The 18,964-nt window shown below is 36.3% G+C and overlaps 1 protein-coding gene across 2 annotated transcripts in view; it reads right to left on the bottom strand.

The window, feature by feature from the left end:
- The window catches only part of LOC102418508 (sodium channel protein type 2 subunit alpha), a 93,285-nt gene that overhangs the window by 19,338 nt on the left and 54,983 nt on the right, over positions 1-18,964 (bottom strand). For both annotated transcript variants that reach the window (XM_006083188.3, XM_006083189.3), the window contains exons 18-21: positions 14,100-14,220; positions 9,573-9,727; positions 7,610-7,783; positions 1,687-1,809 (exon numbers count right to left, since the gene is read on the bottom strand). In XM_006083188.3, the coding sequence (XP_006083250.1) occupies positions 1,687-1,809; positions 7,610-7,783; positions 9,573-9,727; positions 14,100-14,220 (573 nt within the window). The remainder of the gene's footprint in view (positions 1-1,686; positions 1,810-7,609; positions 7,784-9,572; positions 9,728-14,099; positions 14,221-18,964) is intronic.

Raw genomic sequence — 18,964 nt, forward strand, 5'->3', positions numbered from 1 at the left:
AACATGTGAGGAGGAGAAAGAGTTTGGAAGTCAGGAGATCTGTATTCTAGTTTGTATCACAAATTAGCTATGCACCTTTGAACAAGTTATGTAACTTTTCTGGCCCTAGGGATCCTCCTTTGTGGAATCCCTTTCAAAAATAAATGAAAGCAAGTTTTAAAGACCTTATTAAAGTGTGAAGTTACTACCAGAATTTCAACTCTCATAATTCAGAGGTACTTTGTCTTGACACTTATTTATTTATTTTTTTTATTTCAGAGAGGAAAGGAGAGGGAGAGATAGAAACATCAATGATAGAGACTCATGGATCAGCTGCCTCCTGAAAGACCCCCCACTGGGGATGGAGCCCACAACCTGGGCATGTGCCCTGACCAGGAATTGAATCGTGACCTCCTGGTTCATAGGTCAACGCTCAACCACTGAACCACGCCGGCTGGGCGACACTTCATTTTTAAGCTCACCATAGAAAATGCTCTACTATGCAAATGTGAGAAGATATTGATTAATACAATTATATATTTTTTAAAAAGCTGGGTAGCAAAAAACAACACATGTGTTTTCCAATACAGTTAAATCTATGGAAGTATTAAGGATTTAGGTGCATACATACGCAAATTTGATTTAAAAAATAGGAAAATTATTCTAGTACTGAAAGTTTGATTGCATTTTTACAAGAAAAACCACTACTGTAAAAACAGCAATTTTGCCCAGCCAGTGTGGCTCAGTGGTTGAGCATTGACATATGAACCAGGAGGTTATGGCTTGATTCCCGGTCAGGGCACATGCCTGGATTATGGGCTCAATTCCCAGTAGGGGACATGCCGATCATAGATTCGCTCTCATCATTGATGTTTCTATCTCTCTCTCCCTCTCTTTCCCTCTCTGAAATCAATAAAAATATATTTTTAAAAACCCACAGCAATTTAAATTGGTAAAGTGAAAAAAACTTAGAGGCTAATAATTAGTTTCCATGCAACTGTATGTGCACAAACACAGACACACATAGCTATTCTTACCATCCAAACAATGTTGTGTCTGAAATATTCATAGAAAGTCCCAATTTTTCAAGTATCACAAAAAACATCATTTTTTAAAAGTTCCTTTTTAAATAACTAAATCCACTATGACACAGCATCATTTCCTCAGTGCTGACGGTATGTGGTCTCAGGTTTCGTGCCACAGAGATGACAAATGATAAGCACAAATTCCTTCCTGTTCTTTGTACCACCTTTCTAAATGAGTGTTAGATTTCCACAGTTGACCTACTTTTCAGCCATCTCAGCCTGTGTTTCAAATCTAAGAGGCCAGATCTGGACTTTGAAAGGCTCAAAACACATCAGTCACAGGGAGCAATGAAGAAATGATGGGAAATGATTTGTTTAAATTACAGTGAGTGGGATTTCCTGCACATTTATAAATGGAATAAACACCATTTATCTTGACTCACATCAGAAGCCTCCACAACATGATAGAGATTTCCCACAGAGTAAAAAAATCTAGTAAGGAACAAGCACTTAGGCATTATATTCTGAGTGTCCCCAGCAGTGACAAATATTATTGATTGACCGGTTATGTCAGTATGAATGTAGAAGACACAAATTTTCCATGGATGTGTCATTTCTAAGGTACAAAATGTCTGTCTGTTCTTGCTTATAATTTCAACAAATTCTAAGCATTTGGTCTTACCCTCATTCCTTCAAAGCGGGATAAGGCTCTCAATGGTCTCAGAGCTCTTAGTGTCCTGAGGGACTTGATGGCACCAAGCTCTGAGTAACCCAAGGCATTTGCAGTCAAGCTAACCAAGGAGACCTATACAGAAAAAGCAACACAATTTTCTTATTTACAGACAAAAATGCTTACACAGATCAACCTTGCTCTATGCAATAAATAAGTAGTTAGTTCTCAAACTTTACCGAGTATCCAAATCACCGGGAGGGCTTGTTGAAACAGAAAGATCCTGGCAGAGTCTGATTCAATAGGTTTGGGGTGGGGCCTGATAATTTGCATTTCTTAACATTTCCTGGTGAACCTAATGATAGGAGTCGGTGACCCACACTTTTAGAACCACCATCATACACTTATGAAAAAGAAGAAACTATGCAGGTTCTCTTCCCAAGAATCTTGACACGAACATGTTTGTAAATTAAGTGTAAAGCAAGAAAAATATTGGCACAGATATGCAATCTCCATCTATGTAGCTATAAAACTTTATCATTTTTCATGCTATTTAGCAGACCTGAGAGGAAAATTAAAACTTGGTACAAGTACACAGGTAACTGCAAAACACTGGTGAATCTGAACATAAACACATTCAGAAAGATCTTGGCCTCTACACAGTGGCTTTGTCTTTATGTAAATTTTAGTGTGAGGGTGTAAAGGCATTAATTAGCTCAAATTTATAATAATAAAACCGTAATATGCTAATTAGACCAGACAGCCGAATGACCTTCCAGACATCCTTCCGGACAACCTTCTGGACGAAGCCTGGGCTGCGAAGGCTGAGACAAGCCACCAACTGCGAGGGCCGAGCCCCTTGCATGTATTTCCTGCATCGGGCCTCTAGTTAATTTATAAAAGCTGAGGTTTTAGTATAAGTAATTAGAAATTGCCAAAACAATGTTTTCTTTAATCATGCGTACAAATGACTAATGTAGTTGGTATAGTTTTAAAGTCTCAGCTGACAAAAAAGGAAAGGACTGTCACAGGTGACACAGAAATATCTGACTTCCTTTGAAAATACACAGGAAACTCATTGAAATTATGTAAGCTAAGAAAAAAAAATTCTCCTAAAGTGCACCTGAATTTCAAAAGCAAATAAATAAAAATAGATGTATAGTATAGTTTTAAGACTATGGCATTAATAGATATTTGAAAAATATATTTTTTAAGAAAAATAAGTGAAACAAAACATTTTTATAATAAAATTACATTCAAACTTATTTTGCACATGTAATCTAAAATAGCAAAACTTCTAAATTTGGAATAAAATTGAGCTATAAAATATTATTTAAGTGTGCTATATATTTTTTTCAAAATCTAAACTTCTAGGCTTTGTTAGTCTTCTCCTCACAGATATTTTAAACATAAAGCTCCTAATTGTCTTTGGGCCTCTAAATGATCCCCATTTTATTCCATCCATCATTTATACCTCCACCAAATTTCTCTCCCTCGAAGAGTGAGCTTTCCTTGTCACTTTCCATAGACAATCTTCAATGGCATCTTCTTTACTGAGTCATAGGTCTAAATCTCTTTGGATGGCATCTCAGGTTCTCCAAACTCTTCTCCAACTAACCTTTCCTATCTTATCATCCATTTGCAGGACGCTTTCCCTCACTCTGTGGCACTGTGCTTAACCTCTAGCGCTGCTTGTTTCTTGAACAGGCCCTGTGGGCAGGCATCAGTGTCTGAGCATCTTGGTGCCCCTCCCCTCATCTGTACCTGCTGACATTCTCCTCCCTTAAACTCTAGCTCACACTGCACTGCCCTCAGGACTTTCCTCCTCCCTCAGTGAAGTGAATGGACTAATACACATCATCTTCTAGTTCAGTGGTTCTCAACCTTCCTAGTGCCGCGACCCTTTAATACAGTTCCTCAAGTTGTGGTGACCCCCAACCATAAAATTATTTTCGTTGCTACTTCATAACTGTAATTTTGTTACTGTTATGAATCATAATGTAAATATCTGATATGCAGGATGTATTTTCATTATTACAAATTGAACATAATTAAAGCATAGTGATTAATCACAAAAACAATATGTAATTATATATGTGTTTTCCGATGGTCTTAGGCGACCCCTGTGAAAGGGTCGTTCGACCCCCAAAGAGGTCGCAACCCACAGATTGGCGACCCACAGGTTGAGAACCGCTGTTCTAGTTGAATACCTATCTGTCCTCACAGGACAACTATCAGTTCCCATAGGCCCGGAAAAATGACATTCACATTAGTTTCTTCAATAACAAAAAATAGATGAGCAATATATATTGATATAAGGCAAAGTATTGTTTAGTTTAATATTCTCAAACTAGTTTTTGTTGTTAATAAATCCAAGTAGGTAAATATCAGGATATGTTAGGTAATATGAACACCAGCTACAGGACAACTAGATTTCTCTTACGGATTCCTTTATATTCAGGTAGTATTGCCTTAATGCCTTTATTATTAAACTAGAGGCCCAGGGGCCTGCAACCTCTTGCAATCTGGGACCTTTCGGGGGATCTCCGACTGCCAGTTTAGGCCTGATCTTGCAGGGATTCCTGCGGATCAGGCCTAAAATGGCAGTCGGACATCCTTCTTGCAATCTGGGACCGCTGGCTCCTAACGACTTGCCTGCCTGCCTGATCCCCCTAACTATTCTGCCTGCCTGCATGATTGCCCCTAACTGCTCCCCTGCCTGCCTGATCACCCCTAACCACTTCCCTGCCTGCCTGCCTGATCACCCCTAATCACTTGCCTGCCTGCCTGCCTGCCTAATATCCCCTAACTGCTCGCTGGGGGGCGGGGCCAGCCAGGGTGAGGGGGCCGTGGTCATTCTGGTCTCTAGTCATTCTGGTTGTTCCGCTGTTCCAGTCTCTGGGCTTTTATTATATAGGATAGTGTGTTAAATATAGGATGTTTTATTATACATTTATCAAGTATCTTAACCATTTATAGAAAATAAGGAGAAGAAAAAGTATCATCTATAAACTCATTATACAAATAAAAGAATGGTATAGTTTTGGTATGTTTTTTCATTTTTTATAATGTCTAAACATATGGATTTAAAATATTATTTATTGCCCTAACCAGTTTGGCTCAGTGGATAGAACGTCGGCCTGCGGACTCAACGGTCCCAGGGTTCGATTCCAGTTAAGGGCATGTACCTTGGTTGCGGGCACATACCCTGTGGGGAGTGTGCAGGAGGCAGCTGATCGATGTTTCTCTCTCATCGATGTTTCTAACTCTCTATCCCTTTCCCTTCCTCTCTGTAAAAAATCAATAGAATATATTTTTAAAAAATTATTTATTGTCATTTTATTGCCAGAAAATTTTTGATGTGATTTTGTATGTAATTTTATATAGTTAATAGTAGATTAGGAAAAAAATAAAATATACTTTTCTCTGCTAAATGCAAAGAACTCTCTTTGTCTCTTTCATAATTTTTTCTTGTGTTCAGTGATTAGAAAGGTCATAGTGGATTAAAAATTGATATTTTTTTTACCTGAAACTGTAAAAAATAATTTTCTTCAAGAAAGTGTCTATTTTTCTCTTTGCTAACATGATATTTAAATTTTATATATCAAAATATGTCTTTAATTGCCAAGAAATTATTAAAATCAACATAATATTATCTTTACAATGCACTATTAAACACATTGTGCTTTCCTGAAAATTCAGTTTTCTTCCTCTATGTTGATGGTGATCATCGATCTGTTCCCTTCTCCGCATCCTTACTCTCTGTGCTCACCAGCTCCCCTAGACTTTATTTTTACTTTTTTTACAATCCTTTATTGTTGAAAGTATTACATATGTCCCCTTTCCTCCCCATTGATGCCCTCCACCCTCCGCCCTCCACCCCTGGCCTTCAGCACCCTATTGTCTGTGTCTATGGGCCATGCATATATGCATACAAGGTCTTTGGTTGATTACTCCCCAGCCATCCACCTTCCCCTGCCTTCCCTCTGAGATTCTGCACTCTGTTCCATGCTTTCATGTCTCTGGATCCACATCATCTTATTTTGTTACTTAGATTCTACATATGAGTGTGATCACGTGAGACTTGTCTTTTTCTGACTGACTTATTTCACTTAGCATGATACTCTCCAGGTCCCTCCAAGAGGTCTCAAAGGGTAAGAGAAACTTCTTTTTTACTGCTGCATAGTATTCCATTGTACAAATGTATCACAGCTTTTTTATCCACTCCTCTACTGATGGGCACTTGGGCTGTTTACAGATCTTAGCTATTGTAAATTGTGTTGCTATGAACATATCCCCTAGACTTGTCTAGACAAAAAGCCTTTAAATTCCTTTCTCTCCATTCTGAATGAATTAAGAATTTGAAAGGCATTTAAGAAGTAAATCTCCAAAATAAAATAAACATAATTTAAAACTTTTTTGTTCAGTATGATCTCATATTTGTGAATAAAAGATGAGATGTTCCTCAAACTTCTCACTCAGAAATCAGGAGTAACCTCATGTTCAATGTTTTAAAGCCTCTTATACTCTGGTTCTCCATCTTACTTTTTTTTTATATATATATTTTATTGATTTTTTACAGAGAGGAAGGGAGAGAGATAGAGAGTTAGAAACATCGATGAGAGAGAAACATCGACCAGCTGCCTCCTGCACATCTCCTACTGGGGATGTGCCCGCAACCCAGGTACATGCCCTTGACCGGAATCGAACCTGGGACCTTTCAGTCCGCAGGCCGACGCTCTATCCACTGAGCCAAACCGGTTTCGGCTCTCCATCTTACTTTATTTTCAACACCAATGCAGTTTAATAAACCTTTAAATAAATAGTTCATAGCCAATCTGTTTCAACCTTCATATGAATCAAGAAGTGTCTCTTGCTATTTGGACTTTCACATTTTTTGTAATTAGTAATCCATCTGTGGGCTAAGCACTTCTCAACAGTCTCTGGTGATAACAAAGATGCTAATGTCAAAGATGTGAATAATTTAAATACAGTTATTGTATTAAATGTGAGAGTGAAAAAAGCAAAACTACATTAACATATTATTTGTATAGCTTGGAATGTTAAATATTAATTTGAAGCTAAATCAATAATAACAATAACATAGCATTTGACTGCTGTTTCACCTATGAAAGTATATGTATTTAAATTGGCAAAATAAAAAGGTTTGGAGACTTTGTATCATTGGGAAAATAGAAATCACCATTTATATTTGCACCCATGCAGACAGTATTAATGGAGTGCCTACTATATATGTTAAGCATCATTGTGAGGACTAATATGTATCACAAGCATGTCAAACTCGCAGCCCATGGGACACATGTGCAGCCCAGCCAATATAACGGTATGTAAGAAATGTTTTAATAAAAATTTCATAACTTAATTTTTACAATATCCTGTTGTACATAATTATTAATAATGAACTACAATGTTCGCTAATGACTGATTACTATAATCGTGTTGCACTCATTTCCCTTACGCACCTTATGCGTAGGCACACCATTTCTCCCCACTAATACTAGGAGCAAATATTTTAGCAGCCGATTGCCGCGTCATTAGTCTTGGACTGACTTGTTTGGTGTGCGCAACAGGAAATACTTCACTTTCGGAGAACAAGAAAAATAGGTTTAGTTGCTTTACGCCTATTAATTTGTGCAGTTATTTAGTGTCTGGTAAGTTAATGTTCAAGAAAAAATATTAATTTTTATTAAAATGTTCTATTACTTTATGTTAACTATTACTCATTTATTTCAGCCCTTTGTATTCAGCATGTCTCTATCAAAATAAACCTACATTTCTATGAAATTTGAAGCTTTTGGTTTTTGCAGCCCACATAAATTTAAACCTTGTTTATCTGGCTCATGTTAGCCTTTGAGTTTGACATGCTTGATGTATCATCACATGCCAATGGAATGAAACAGTGAAGAATACTCACATCCACAATCAAAAAATCTAGCCAGCACCAGGCATTGGTAAAATACATTTGAAAACCATATGCAACCCACTTGAGAAGCATTTCCAGGATGAATATGTAAGTGAAAACTTTGTCAGCATATTCTAATATGGTCTTAATTGTTTTTCGCTGCTCAATATATATATCTTCAAAGGCCTGTAAGGAAAAAAATGCAATTAAATTTCATTGTACTGTCGCTAATTGATAGCTTATTAGAAAATACATGCTGCAAACCTCTTCTCAGGTGCCCGCACTGGAAGCCTTCCTGTTTTCATAGCTGCATTTTGCCTTATAGTTATCTATATGCAAATGACTGCTGCCTGGGCATTTCAGTCAACCAATAAATTCAAATAATTTTAAAGTTTTAGTATCAGTACCTCAAAAAAACTTAACATTTTTTACTGCCAGCTGCTTCTCTCTACAGCAGAAAGTCACTGCAAGTAGACCCACTTCCTTTAGTGCAGTCACTGGGATGTACCCCCTCACTAATGCAAATGTAAAGCAATGAGCTCCATTAGCCTGGGGAAGGACACTGGACTATAACCTCTCTCTCTCTCTCTCTCTCTCTCTCTCACACACACACACACACACACACACACACACACACACAATTTCTAGAAGCTCCCTAAGCCATCATTTTGCAGAATTCCTCAGAAAGGGTTGGGGACTCATTTACAGGAGTCCCTGGGACATCTGAATGAAAAAAGCAATTGTCTAACTCAATGCCCTTACATGCAGTGGTTCTCAAACTTCCTAATGCCTCGACCCTTTAATACAGTTCCTCATGTTGTGGTGACCCCCAATTTCATTGTTACAAATCAAACATAATTAAAGCATAGTGATTAATCACAAAAACAATATGTAATTATCTATGTGTTTTCCAATGGTCTTAGGCAACCCCTGTAAAAGGGTCGTTTGACCCCCAAAGGGGTCACGACCCACAGATTGAGAACCGCTGCCTTACAGGAAAGACTATGAGGGTAACCTGGTGGTCTGGATGAATGATAAAGAAAAAATTTCTTTTTTGAAGAAAAAGGGAATCTGAGCTTGTGAGCTTAGCACCAGGGCCTAAAAGCTTTCAGCTCAATTTATAGCTGAGGGTGGAAGCTGCTTAGAAGCCAGCCTGTTGATGTACTTCCTTGAGCTTTGACTGGATGCACTTGAGAACCAAGAGCTACTACAACAAGGACACTAGTCACTAATGAGATTCAGGGTTGTCTTTCCACTTGGCATTAAAACACAGGGCTCACCCTCTTTGTTCTGAGTACACGGCAGGATGCAGGATTGTCAATTACATCAGAGGTGGGCTTAGAGGGCTCCGGATACAATGCCATATCCTTATATTGAAATCAATTCACCCAACACTACTGACTAACTGAAAAAATAGTACAAATGCAACCATGTTTGTATCACCAAATAGGAAAACCGGTCACACTTTTTATTATGTTAATCAATATTCTGACCAAATTGATCATTCCATTGAGTGAAATCAGACATAAAATAAGTTCGCAATGCTTTCACTTTGCTACTAGTCAGTAATTATGTCAGTGTACTATTTACCATTCACTATGGTTGGCACTAGTGAATCAGCACGAACAAGGCAGGTGAGTTCCCTGCAGCAATGGAGTTATGTTACGTAGTTTGATATTTAGCGATAATCCCATATCATACCTGCATAGTCATGCTTAGTAAGAACAGTCTCTTTTGAGTGAAAGTAAAAAAGATCCTTTTTTAGATATTACAAAAACCATAGTGTTCTGAGTTTGATTCATCCTGAGGCCTACTTCAGAACAATAAATTTATTGAGCCTATTTATTGAGCCTCTCACAACTATACTAAAAATATCACACAATGTCTCTCCTCCTCACCAACAAGTTATTGTAAAAACATGAAATAGGAGGTGCATTGAGAGGAAAGGTAAAGGAGTAGATCATATGTCACTTACCAGTGCCCCACTGCTGAGCAGAATCATGAAGACAATGAAGGTTTCGAACCAGTTATGCTCCACTATTTTATAGCAAGTTTTTCTCAAGTTCCACCAGAGTTTTCCTTTGCCTTCTTCTATGCTTATCTGGCAACACTTAAACTTCCGTACACAGTCTAAAATATGTCAAAGTAAAGGAAGAAAAAGAAAATACTCTTTGATTATGAACATTTGTGTTGGTGGGATATTCATCTATATTATTATCTGACAACTGGTAAATGACTTCATTTTTTAAGATGGCTTCCACTTATAGAAATAGAAATCATCTGTTTTTTAATTACTCATTCCACACATTTTGTATGTTTATGGGACTATTAAATTGGATTATATTGCATTAGAAATACATAGAAAAACAGAGAGAAAATTAAAATCACCAGAAGTTGATCATTTCATTCATATGTGGATATTTGTATATTTGAATTCTAATTATTTCACTTAATGGTATAATATAAACATTTCCTTTTAAAAATATATGTTTTTATTGCTTTTAGAGAGAGAGGAAAGGGAAGAGAGAGAGAGAGAGAGAGAGAGAGAGAGAGAGAGAGAGAGAAACATTGACTGAAAGAGAAACATTGATCAGTTGCCTCTTGCACATACCCCAACTGGAGATCGAACCTGCAATCTGGGCATGTGCCCTGATGGGGAATCAAACCAGCAACCCCCGGGTGCATGGGACCATGCCTAACTAACTGAGCCACACCAGCCAGGCCCAATATTTCCTTTTTAATTACAAGTAAATAGAATATAAAAGCTTTCACAATACCTCTAAATAAGATTACCAGACTTAACAAGAATTAATATAGTTATTCCACTATTATTGAATATTTATGTAGCTTTAATTCTGGCTATTATTAGCAACAATGTAATAAACACCTTTGTGTAATATGGGGACTACTAGATCAAAGGCTTGTCAACAAATATTTATTGAATATCTCTTGTATTCAAGGACTTGTATTGAACAAATTATAATATTAGAATGTTTAAGACATAGCCTTGCCCTAAAAACAATGTGCATTTGAAGCAGGAGAGATTCTATAATTTCAAAAAGCAATAATTATCACAAAATAAATAAGGTATTATGAGAGTTTGTGGGCAGAGATTAATTTCTGATATTGAGCTTTATGGATGTAACGGATTTGAGATGAGATTTTAGAAGATGTGTAAGAACCAGTTCTAGTACCTGGAGCTGTGAGGAATGCAGAAACAATGATACAAATAGAACTTGGTGAGATAAATGCCTGGAAGTTGCATGACAGAGAGGATTAGGAATTAAGACTAGAAAAGACACTGAGAGCTAATCTGAAAAGAGGACCTGAATGAGAAAATGTAAATTTTATCTGCTATCTAATGGGGGAAACATTGAAGGGTTTTTTTGTAAGTTATGAAAATTTACCTAATAAAAACACTGATTTAGAATTATGTATGCTTATTTTGAAAATTGGATAGAAGAAAGAAGATGGGAAAGGAGTTCAGAGTCTATGAGACACAATCACCTGAATGTTAAGGAAAATGAAAGCAGGGGTAATGGTGGTGACAATGGTCAGGATACTGCTAAGATGATAGGACCTGGCAGCACACAGAATATGGTGTCACTGGTGTGTGGGAGCCAGAAGGAGCCAGGAGATAGGGTGTTAACCATGATAGAGGACTCTTATCCAATGAATGGAAGAATGGTTACCTCATCTGCAAGGAGCATAGTATTTTACTGGGTAGATATTTATCAGATGCTACTTTATAATGTAAGCAGCCAGATCATATCCTTTGTTTCATGAAAATTTAATGAAGGGCTATTAAATGTTATTAGTTTCTCATTAAGAAATATAGGGCATATTTGTTGTTTTTTGAGGGCAAGCTCCTTTTGATATTTCTGTTTCCCAAAGGACTAAGGAGAATTACATGCCCTAATATATTCATTGCAATTTATTAAATGAAACTGTAATTTCCCCCCTAATGAGGCTATGAGATGAAAAGACACTGTTTAACCAAAAAGAAAGACCAGGTTAGTAGGAATAATAAATGACAAAATATTGAGACACTGGTTTACCTCTAAGATAGAAGAAAGGAAGGGGTACAAAGGGGCCTAATCTGTATCTGTTTTATTCTTAAATAAAAACTGAAGCAAATATAACAAAAATATTCTAATTGTCAAAGTTGGTCAGTATCTATGAATTAGTCATTATTGTCTATAATGCTATGCTGGTAATATTTCATTCTTAAAAGTTTTTTAACTTTATAAAAGACAATGTTGATAGCATCATATTTATTATTATGCATACTAGAGGCACAGTGCAGGAATTCGTGCATGGGTGGGGTCTGGCCGCCCCACCCCAATGGGGGCCCATCGGGCTGAGCCAGTAGGGGGGAGGGGCCACGGCAGTTAGCTGGCCGGCCCCACCCCTGATCGGGATGTTGGGGCCAATGGGCTGGGCCAGCTGGAGGGGGGCCTGATCAGGGCCCAGATCAGGCTGGTTGGTTGCCGCAATGCACGTAATATCCACTGGTTGTTCTGATCATTCTGGTTGTTCCACAGTTCTGGTTGCTGGGCTTTTATATATATAGATATCCTAAAGTAAGCTAGTTGTCTGGAAAAGAGTAATAACTAATGCCACAAAAATAATTTTTGTGAGATACCACTTGAATGTTTTGCGAAGTCATAATTCTTTTTTGTTGTTGTTGTTAATCTTCATCTGAGAATATTTTTTCCCATTGATTTTTAGAGAGAGTGGAAGGGAGAGAGGGGAGGAGGAAGAGAGAGAGACAGAGAGAGAAACATGGATGTATGAGAGGCACATTGATGGTTGCTTTCCTGCACATGTGCTGACCAGGCTGGGATCAAACCTGCAACCCATGTACATGCCCTGGACTGGGAATCTAACTCGAGACCCTTTGGTGCGTGGGTTGATGCTCTAACCACTTAGAACACTGGTCAAGGCTCATAAATTTTTTTATAATCAAGTAATTATACTGAAATGTTTGCAGATTTTTTGAAGGAAATAAGAAAAAAGTAGCATCCATCATAACTTATGCTGAACAAACAGCTTTTGCTCTAAAGTTATTTAAAACTTGAAATGAATATTTAAATATTTATTTTCACCAATGCATTTAAGTCCAAAATCAATAAGTATATGCAACATAATCTTCTGTAAAAACCTAGAAAGAATCTGTTGACATCAATTGTGATTTCTAACATCTGTATACTTGCATTTTTAAAAACAGCTTAAAGTTTAAATTAAAACAGTTTTAATGTCCTTAATATAAACATATATTGCCCAAATGAAACTTTTTTAGATTTAGTTGCAATAAACTAGCAATAATTTGAGGCAGTCATTATTATTTTTAAAAAAAACCTTTTATTTCAGCAATTACTGTATGGTATTGAATTTGGGATTAAGACATAGTATGAATTATTAAATAGCTGTTAATTAAAAAGTGAGTGAAAATGAAGTGAGTCCCGGGGTTTTAGAGAAGCGTTTCTCTGTCTATAATAGTGGCTTACATAAGAAATGTAAAGAATTTTGTGTCCTGTGGTCTTGCACTAATTTTGTATACCTTTTGGCATCATTAGTGGTACATTCTCACACTGAATCTGGATTGGCCAGGACAGGAGCACACCTGACACAGTGGAAGCTTGACCTTAGTATTCAGGCTTCCTCTCTTGCCCCTTTGCCTTCAGGATTAGAACAACCTCAGGCCAGGGTGTGGAGGATGAGATAGCCAAGTGGAGCTGAGTCATTTCAATTGTCTCATCCAACACCTCAGACTTGTGAGAAAGCCCAAGCAAGATCAGCAAAACTAGCTAGCCGGCAATGGAATTGTGGGCAAAAATATGCTTGTTGTTATATGCTAAGAAATTTTGGGTGGTTTGATACACAGTATTATTGTTCAAGAGATAATTGATCCATAACTCAAATAACATACTTTTAGCTTTCTGCAGAAAATCCTCTTCAGATTACTCCAATGGCATGGTGCCCCATACAATATAATATATATTAACTCATAGTTTATTTTAGCATTTAATTATCTCTTATAATCCAGAGCTCATAAAAATGTTTAACCTTAGCAGACACAGGTAACCCTTTAGGGACAATTTAAAATGTACTCTCATCAGTTAGTACCCATTATGATCAGATAAAATAGTAAACCATAAACTAGTTCTTTGAGTTTCAATTTTTTTCCTTTTATTTTCTAAAGCTAAAGAGAGATAGATATGATTTGGCTTTCTCTTCTATTCGATAGTCTAGAAGGTCACCAAAAAAACCCAGATAGTTAGAAGCATTTCCAAGAGTTGAATAGGATCCACAAAAATAAGAATATCTGATCACATAAATTAAATCTTACCTCTTTAAAAATCATCTTTGTTTTGATATAGAAAAAGTAAAGCAAACAAATAACGGTTGTTAGATAGATGTAGCTGATTTTAAAAGCGGGAGGGAAATAGATGGATGGCTAAGAGAAGTCTACTGAACATACATGCATTGTTTCTCTTACCTTCTGTGAAACAGGCTTCAGGTTCCAGAGATTCTTCAGGTTCCACTTCCGGTTGTTCTCCCTCAGCGGGAGCTCCTATATCAACTGTGCTGCCTTCTGATGAACTAGTTGCATTTAACTTCTGAAAATCAATTCCACAGAAAAGCTTTTAAAATGTTTTCTTTACTCTATAATATAAAAATTCAAAAGGTGTGCCCTCAAGTCTTCAGGACGCATCCCCTTGATCTGTAATTTAAGAATATCTTAAACATAATGCCAATTTGCTTTAGTAGAGGTGGGGGTCACAAGATTAGATACAGCAATAAAGGATATTTTTTTCTTTAAAAATATGCTACTAACAACTTATACAATTTTTAATTAAGCCCATCATAAAGATTCTGAAATAAAATCCTGCAGAGAGCTCATGGAAGCTGCCAGAGTTGTATGGTCATCCATGATCTTGCTTTTGTAAATTAGTTTGCGAATAGTATAGTGTGTTTTATTCTAAAATTGTGACCCAACCAACGAAAGCTGTATAAGTGTATTTTCATGTCAAATGCAGAAAAGATTTGATCAAATGCACATAAACAGCAACAATCTAAATTTATCCACTTTTCATTGACATGAAAACATATACCATCAGTTGTTATTAAATATATTCTATAGTTTTCTAATTCCCAAAAGAGCAGCACATTGTTAGCTTTGTAGCAAGAGCTGATATTTCGCATTCTCTTTGGCCAATGCACGCCCGTGTTTCATTGTGCATTTGGAAACTACTTGTTACTCTGGCACTCTTACCTGTTTTGTTAATACAAGCAGAAATACATCTTTGGTTGCTGTTGTTGTTTTTTTCCTTTAGGTTAAATCAAATACCACCAAAAGTATATATATGTAGTAGAAAGAAATTGTTTGAAACCTTGAAATGCAATAAACTTTATGTAGGTCAGGTCCTTCATGGATCAGCATCAATGAAGAGACCCCAGCCTTGAACCTGATCTTAAGATACTGCAGTCATGACACAGGGCCAGGTATGAGTGCCACATGGAATCAAAGTAGTTTGGGCCAGGGCATTCTCCAACCTGTTACAATGTTATTACCATTAATGCATAACATTAGGAAACGGCTGAGCTGGTAAGAGCTACATTATAAAGGGGATGAGGTAAGCACATGATAAAATGCAGGTTAAAATATGTTGAACTATTATAAAATGGATGTAGTCAGTACTAGAAACAATCTATGCACATTTGGCCTAAGGATTCTATGAATTACCCTGGGAAAATGGTTAATTTATTGTATGAAAATAATTTTCTTTATATAAAATATTTACAAGTGGTGCTCATGAAGTAAAATATTTATAGATAATATATGAGATTGAATGCTTTGTCTGGTCCTGACCAGGGAGCTCAGTGGTTGGAGTGTCAGCCAGATATGCCAAGGTTGCAGGTTTGATCCCCCATTGGGGCACATAAGAGAAACAACCAATGAATGTATAAATAAGTGGAACAACAAATCGTTGTTGCTCTCGCTCTCTCGTTTTCTCAAAATCAATCGATATTTTTAAAAACAGAAAATGTATCTTATGTAATTTAACAATACCAATGATAGAAATGTAAATATCACATATGTCTGCCTTGGAACTAGTTTGGGCATTGCTTTTTAATTTGACCAAATTAATGAAATCAAGAATTATATATTGTAAGGTGTTTTAGGTTGCTGATTCATTTTTCTACTTATTAACTATATCACAATACTAGACAGACACTCAATTATAATATTTTTGTCAACAAAATTTAAATATATTTTGTTTTAAGATGAAATGTCAAAGTTAAATTTATTACAAATATTCTAAGTTTTTGGACTATTTCTAATTTCCTGTCCTTTGTCTTAGATATGTGTAGCTTTTTTTTACATACATAATTGATTAAGAAATGACTTAATTACCCTCTCTTTCCAACCCATCCGATTCACATGAAGTTGTTACCTATCAGGGATCTGAAAATACTCATCTTATCATTTGCAGGATGTTGAAATATGATATAAATAATCAGAAAAATTAAAGCACAATCATATCTGATCTACCTACAGACAGCCCACGATTAGAATTTGATAATATTCCTCTTAAGAACAAGCATCACACTGCAAATACAGATTAGGGGAAGGCCTGGGAGTGGGCCCCAGTAAAAAATGAGGATCCATATTCAGGGTGCTCCACACTCTCAAGCTGGCATTGGTCAATTACTGCATCAGAGCCTACATCAGGGCTGGGTGTGTTGAAGGTTCTCAATAAATATTGTTTTAAAATGAATGAATGAGTGGACTTCACAACATAATGATGGTTAGCCCTTGACAATGATTGGAAAAAGTCACTAGATAAGATATTCCAGGAAAACTTTGTTCAAAATGTTCAAAAGTTTCCAGAGGATCCTGTAATATCAATTTATCAATCCTTTCATTTAGCCCAATGATTTAGTATTGACATAAAATTAATAGATGCTTCTAAAATATTGATTTCAGATAGAGAGGAAGTGAGAGGGAGAGAGAGAAAGATCTATGTGAGAGAGAAATATTGATCAGCTGATCAGCTGCCTCCTGCCTGCTCTCTACTGGGGATTGAGACCACAACCCAGGCATGTGCCCTGACCAGGAATCAAACCAGGCAACCTTCAGGTTCATGGGACAATTTTCAACCAACTAAGCCACATAGGCCACGGGTAGATGCTTTTTTAAAAAATAATTTTTTTTATTGATTTCAGAGAGGAAGGGAGAGGGAGAGAGAGATAGAAACATCAATGATGAGAGAGAATCCTTGATTGGCCGCCTCCTGCATGCCCCACACTGGGGATCAAGCCCACAACCCAGACATGTGCCCTGACTGGGAATCAAACTGTGTCCTCCTGTTCATAGGTCAGTGCTCAACCACTGAGCCATGCCAGCCAGGCTAGATGCTTTTTTATTGAAGCCAAATATGTATGTACTTAAAGGTCATGTTATTACTTTTTCAAAAGTGCACATAAAATATTTTGTATTTCTAGAAGACATATATCACCAGACTTAATTTTTTGAGACAAATATCATGCTTTTACCATCTCTGTATCTCTAGTACTTATCATCAATGTTGTGTTTAGTAAATGTTTGTTGAGTAAATGAATGACTGTTACATGGAATCTTATTCCACCACTGTTTCTAACACCTCCTATCTAATACTTACTTTCACATTCAAGTGCATACAAATAATATTCTGACTTAAAGTTCAGAGTAACACAAATCCTGCAAGATTCTAAACTGTGTAATGACCAACAACTCTTAGGATTAGGAGTGCTGTCTCAACACCAGGCTCCCAATTATTCATTCCTGAGATAAGTCTACAAAGCAAACTGTAGTTTAACTCTGGAGTCAGGAAAACTAACACTGACAATGTTTTCTCTCTTTTCACTCTATGTACAAGGATCTACACTCCCAGCAAGTGAATGGAACCTCTTGAAGGAGAGGAACTCTCATCCTTCTCCATCTTCTCTCTGATGTGGAACAACACAGGACCTACCTCTCTCATGAATTACTTGAATAGCTTTACTTGGTTTACAAATGAAGAATATGGGCTGCACATTCATCCTCAACATCAACCATGCCAGTGTCTATTTAGAGAAGGAAATGGGGCTTTAAATCACCTTCTCAAAAGTCATAATGAGTCAGTAGTTGGACTCTACATCTTCTGTGCCCCATTTTTCCTTAGAGAATTTCTTTGAAGATTCAGAGGTAAACCCAATGTTTATCTATCTAAAACATTTAGTAGACTTAACATGTAATCAAACATTGTAGGTTTAAAATAGTTCTCATGATATTGTCAATTACCATCTCTCATGATCATGAACGTAGTATTAGTTCAGATTATATTTATATTTTGAAATTCTGACTTATAAAATCTTTCTAGATAACCTCAATTCAATGACTTTCTTAAATCACCTGAGATAAATATCATAATTATACAAAATATGTTGACTAAAAGTTAAAATCTGTAAGGTACCTATGAAAACCAAATGAATCTAAGACTATAAAAATCTTCAGCTCCAGAAAAGGTCATAATTACAATCAATCCTAACTACAGTGCAACTTCACACACATCATTATATGGAACTATTAGTCCTCATACACCTAAAAAAGAATTGTCAAATAAAGGCTGCTTGTCATACTTCAGTCTAGGCATAGTTCACTACAAAATGCTATATGAGTAAGAGACCAAAATATTAACTGTCTAGAAATAAAACCAGTTCTATAGTTTCAAGTTCTGTACTTGACATGTTCTACTCCTCCTTGCTAAATTTAGATGGGTAGGTTATCTTTTTATTGTCTGAGCTTATTTATTGGGAAACAATAGACTGAATGATATTGTTAGCATAGCCCTTACCTCATTAAACTTTAACAAAATACAAATCCAATGTCAGGATAGTTAAGATATCAAACAGGAATAGCAAATTTTTATTTGCTATGAATAATAGCACTGGCAATCATTTACTTTTAAATGTAAATATTAAACATTTTTAAAGTGCAAACTTCATTATAGGGCTCATATTATTTAAAACCTGTATTCTTCTAAGAGCTGGGTAATTCCAGTTTTAGGAGTTAAGCAGAGCAAAACCATATTTTGCTTAGTGATCTAATAAATAAATGTCAAGACGCAAATATTCAGTTTGTATTTTTAAACATATAATTCTTTTGCTTTCTACATCATTGATAAATTATTATTAAACATCAATGTGCCAACATAATTGTCCTTCTTTTAGAAAGTATAAGTATTTATAAAAATAATTAATCAAATAGAAAAAGGGAGAGAAAACTTTACTTCCTATTAAGATTTTCATAAGCACACGTGTTTCTTGTTATGCAGTTAT

Source organism: Myotis lucifugus, unplaced genomic scaffold (assembly GCF_000147115.1).
Source record: "Myotis lucifugus unplaced genomic scaffold, Myoluc2.0 scaffold_5, whole genome shotgun sequence".
NCBI lineage: Eukaryota > Metazoa > Chordata > Mammalia > Chiroptera > Vespertilionidae > Myotis > Myotis lucifugus.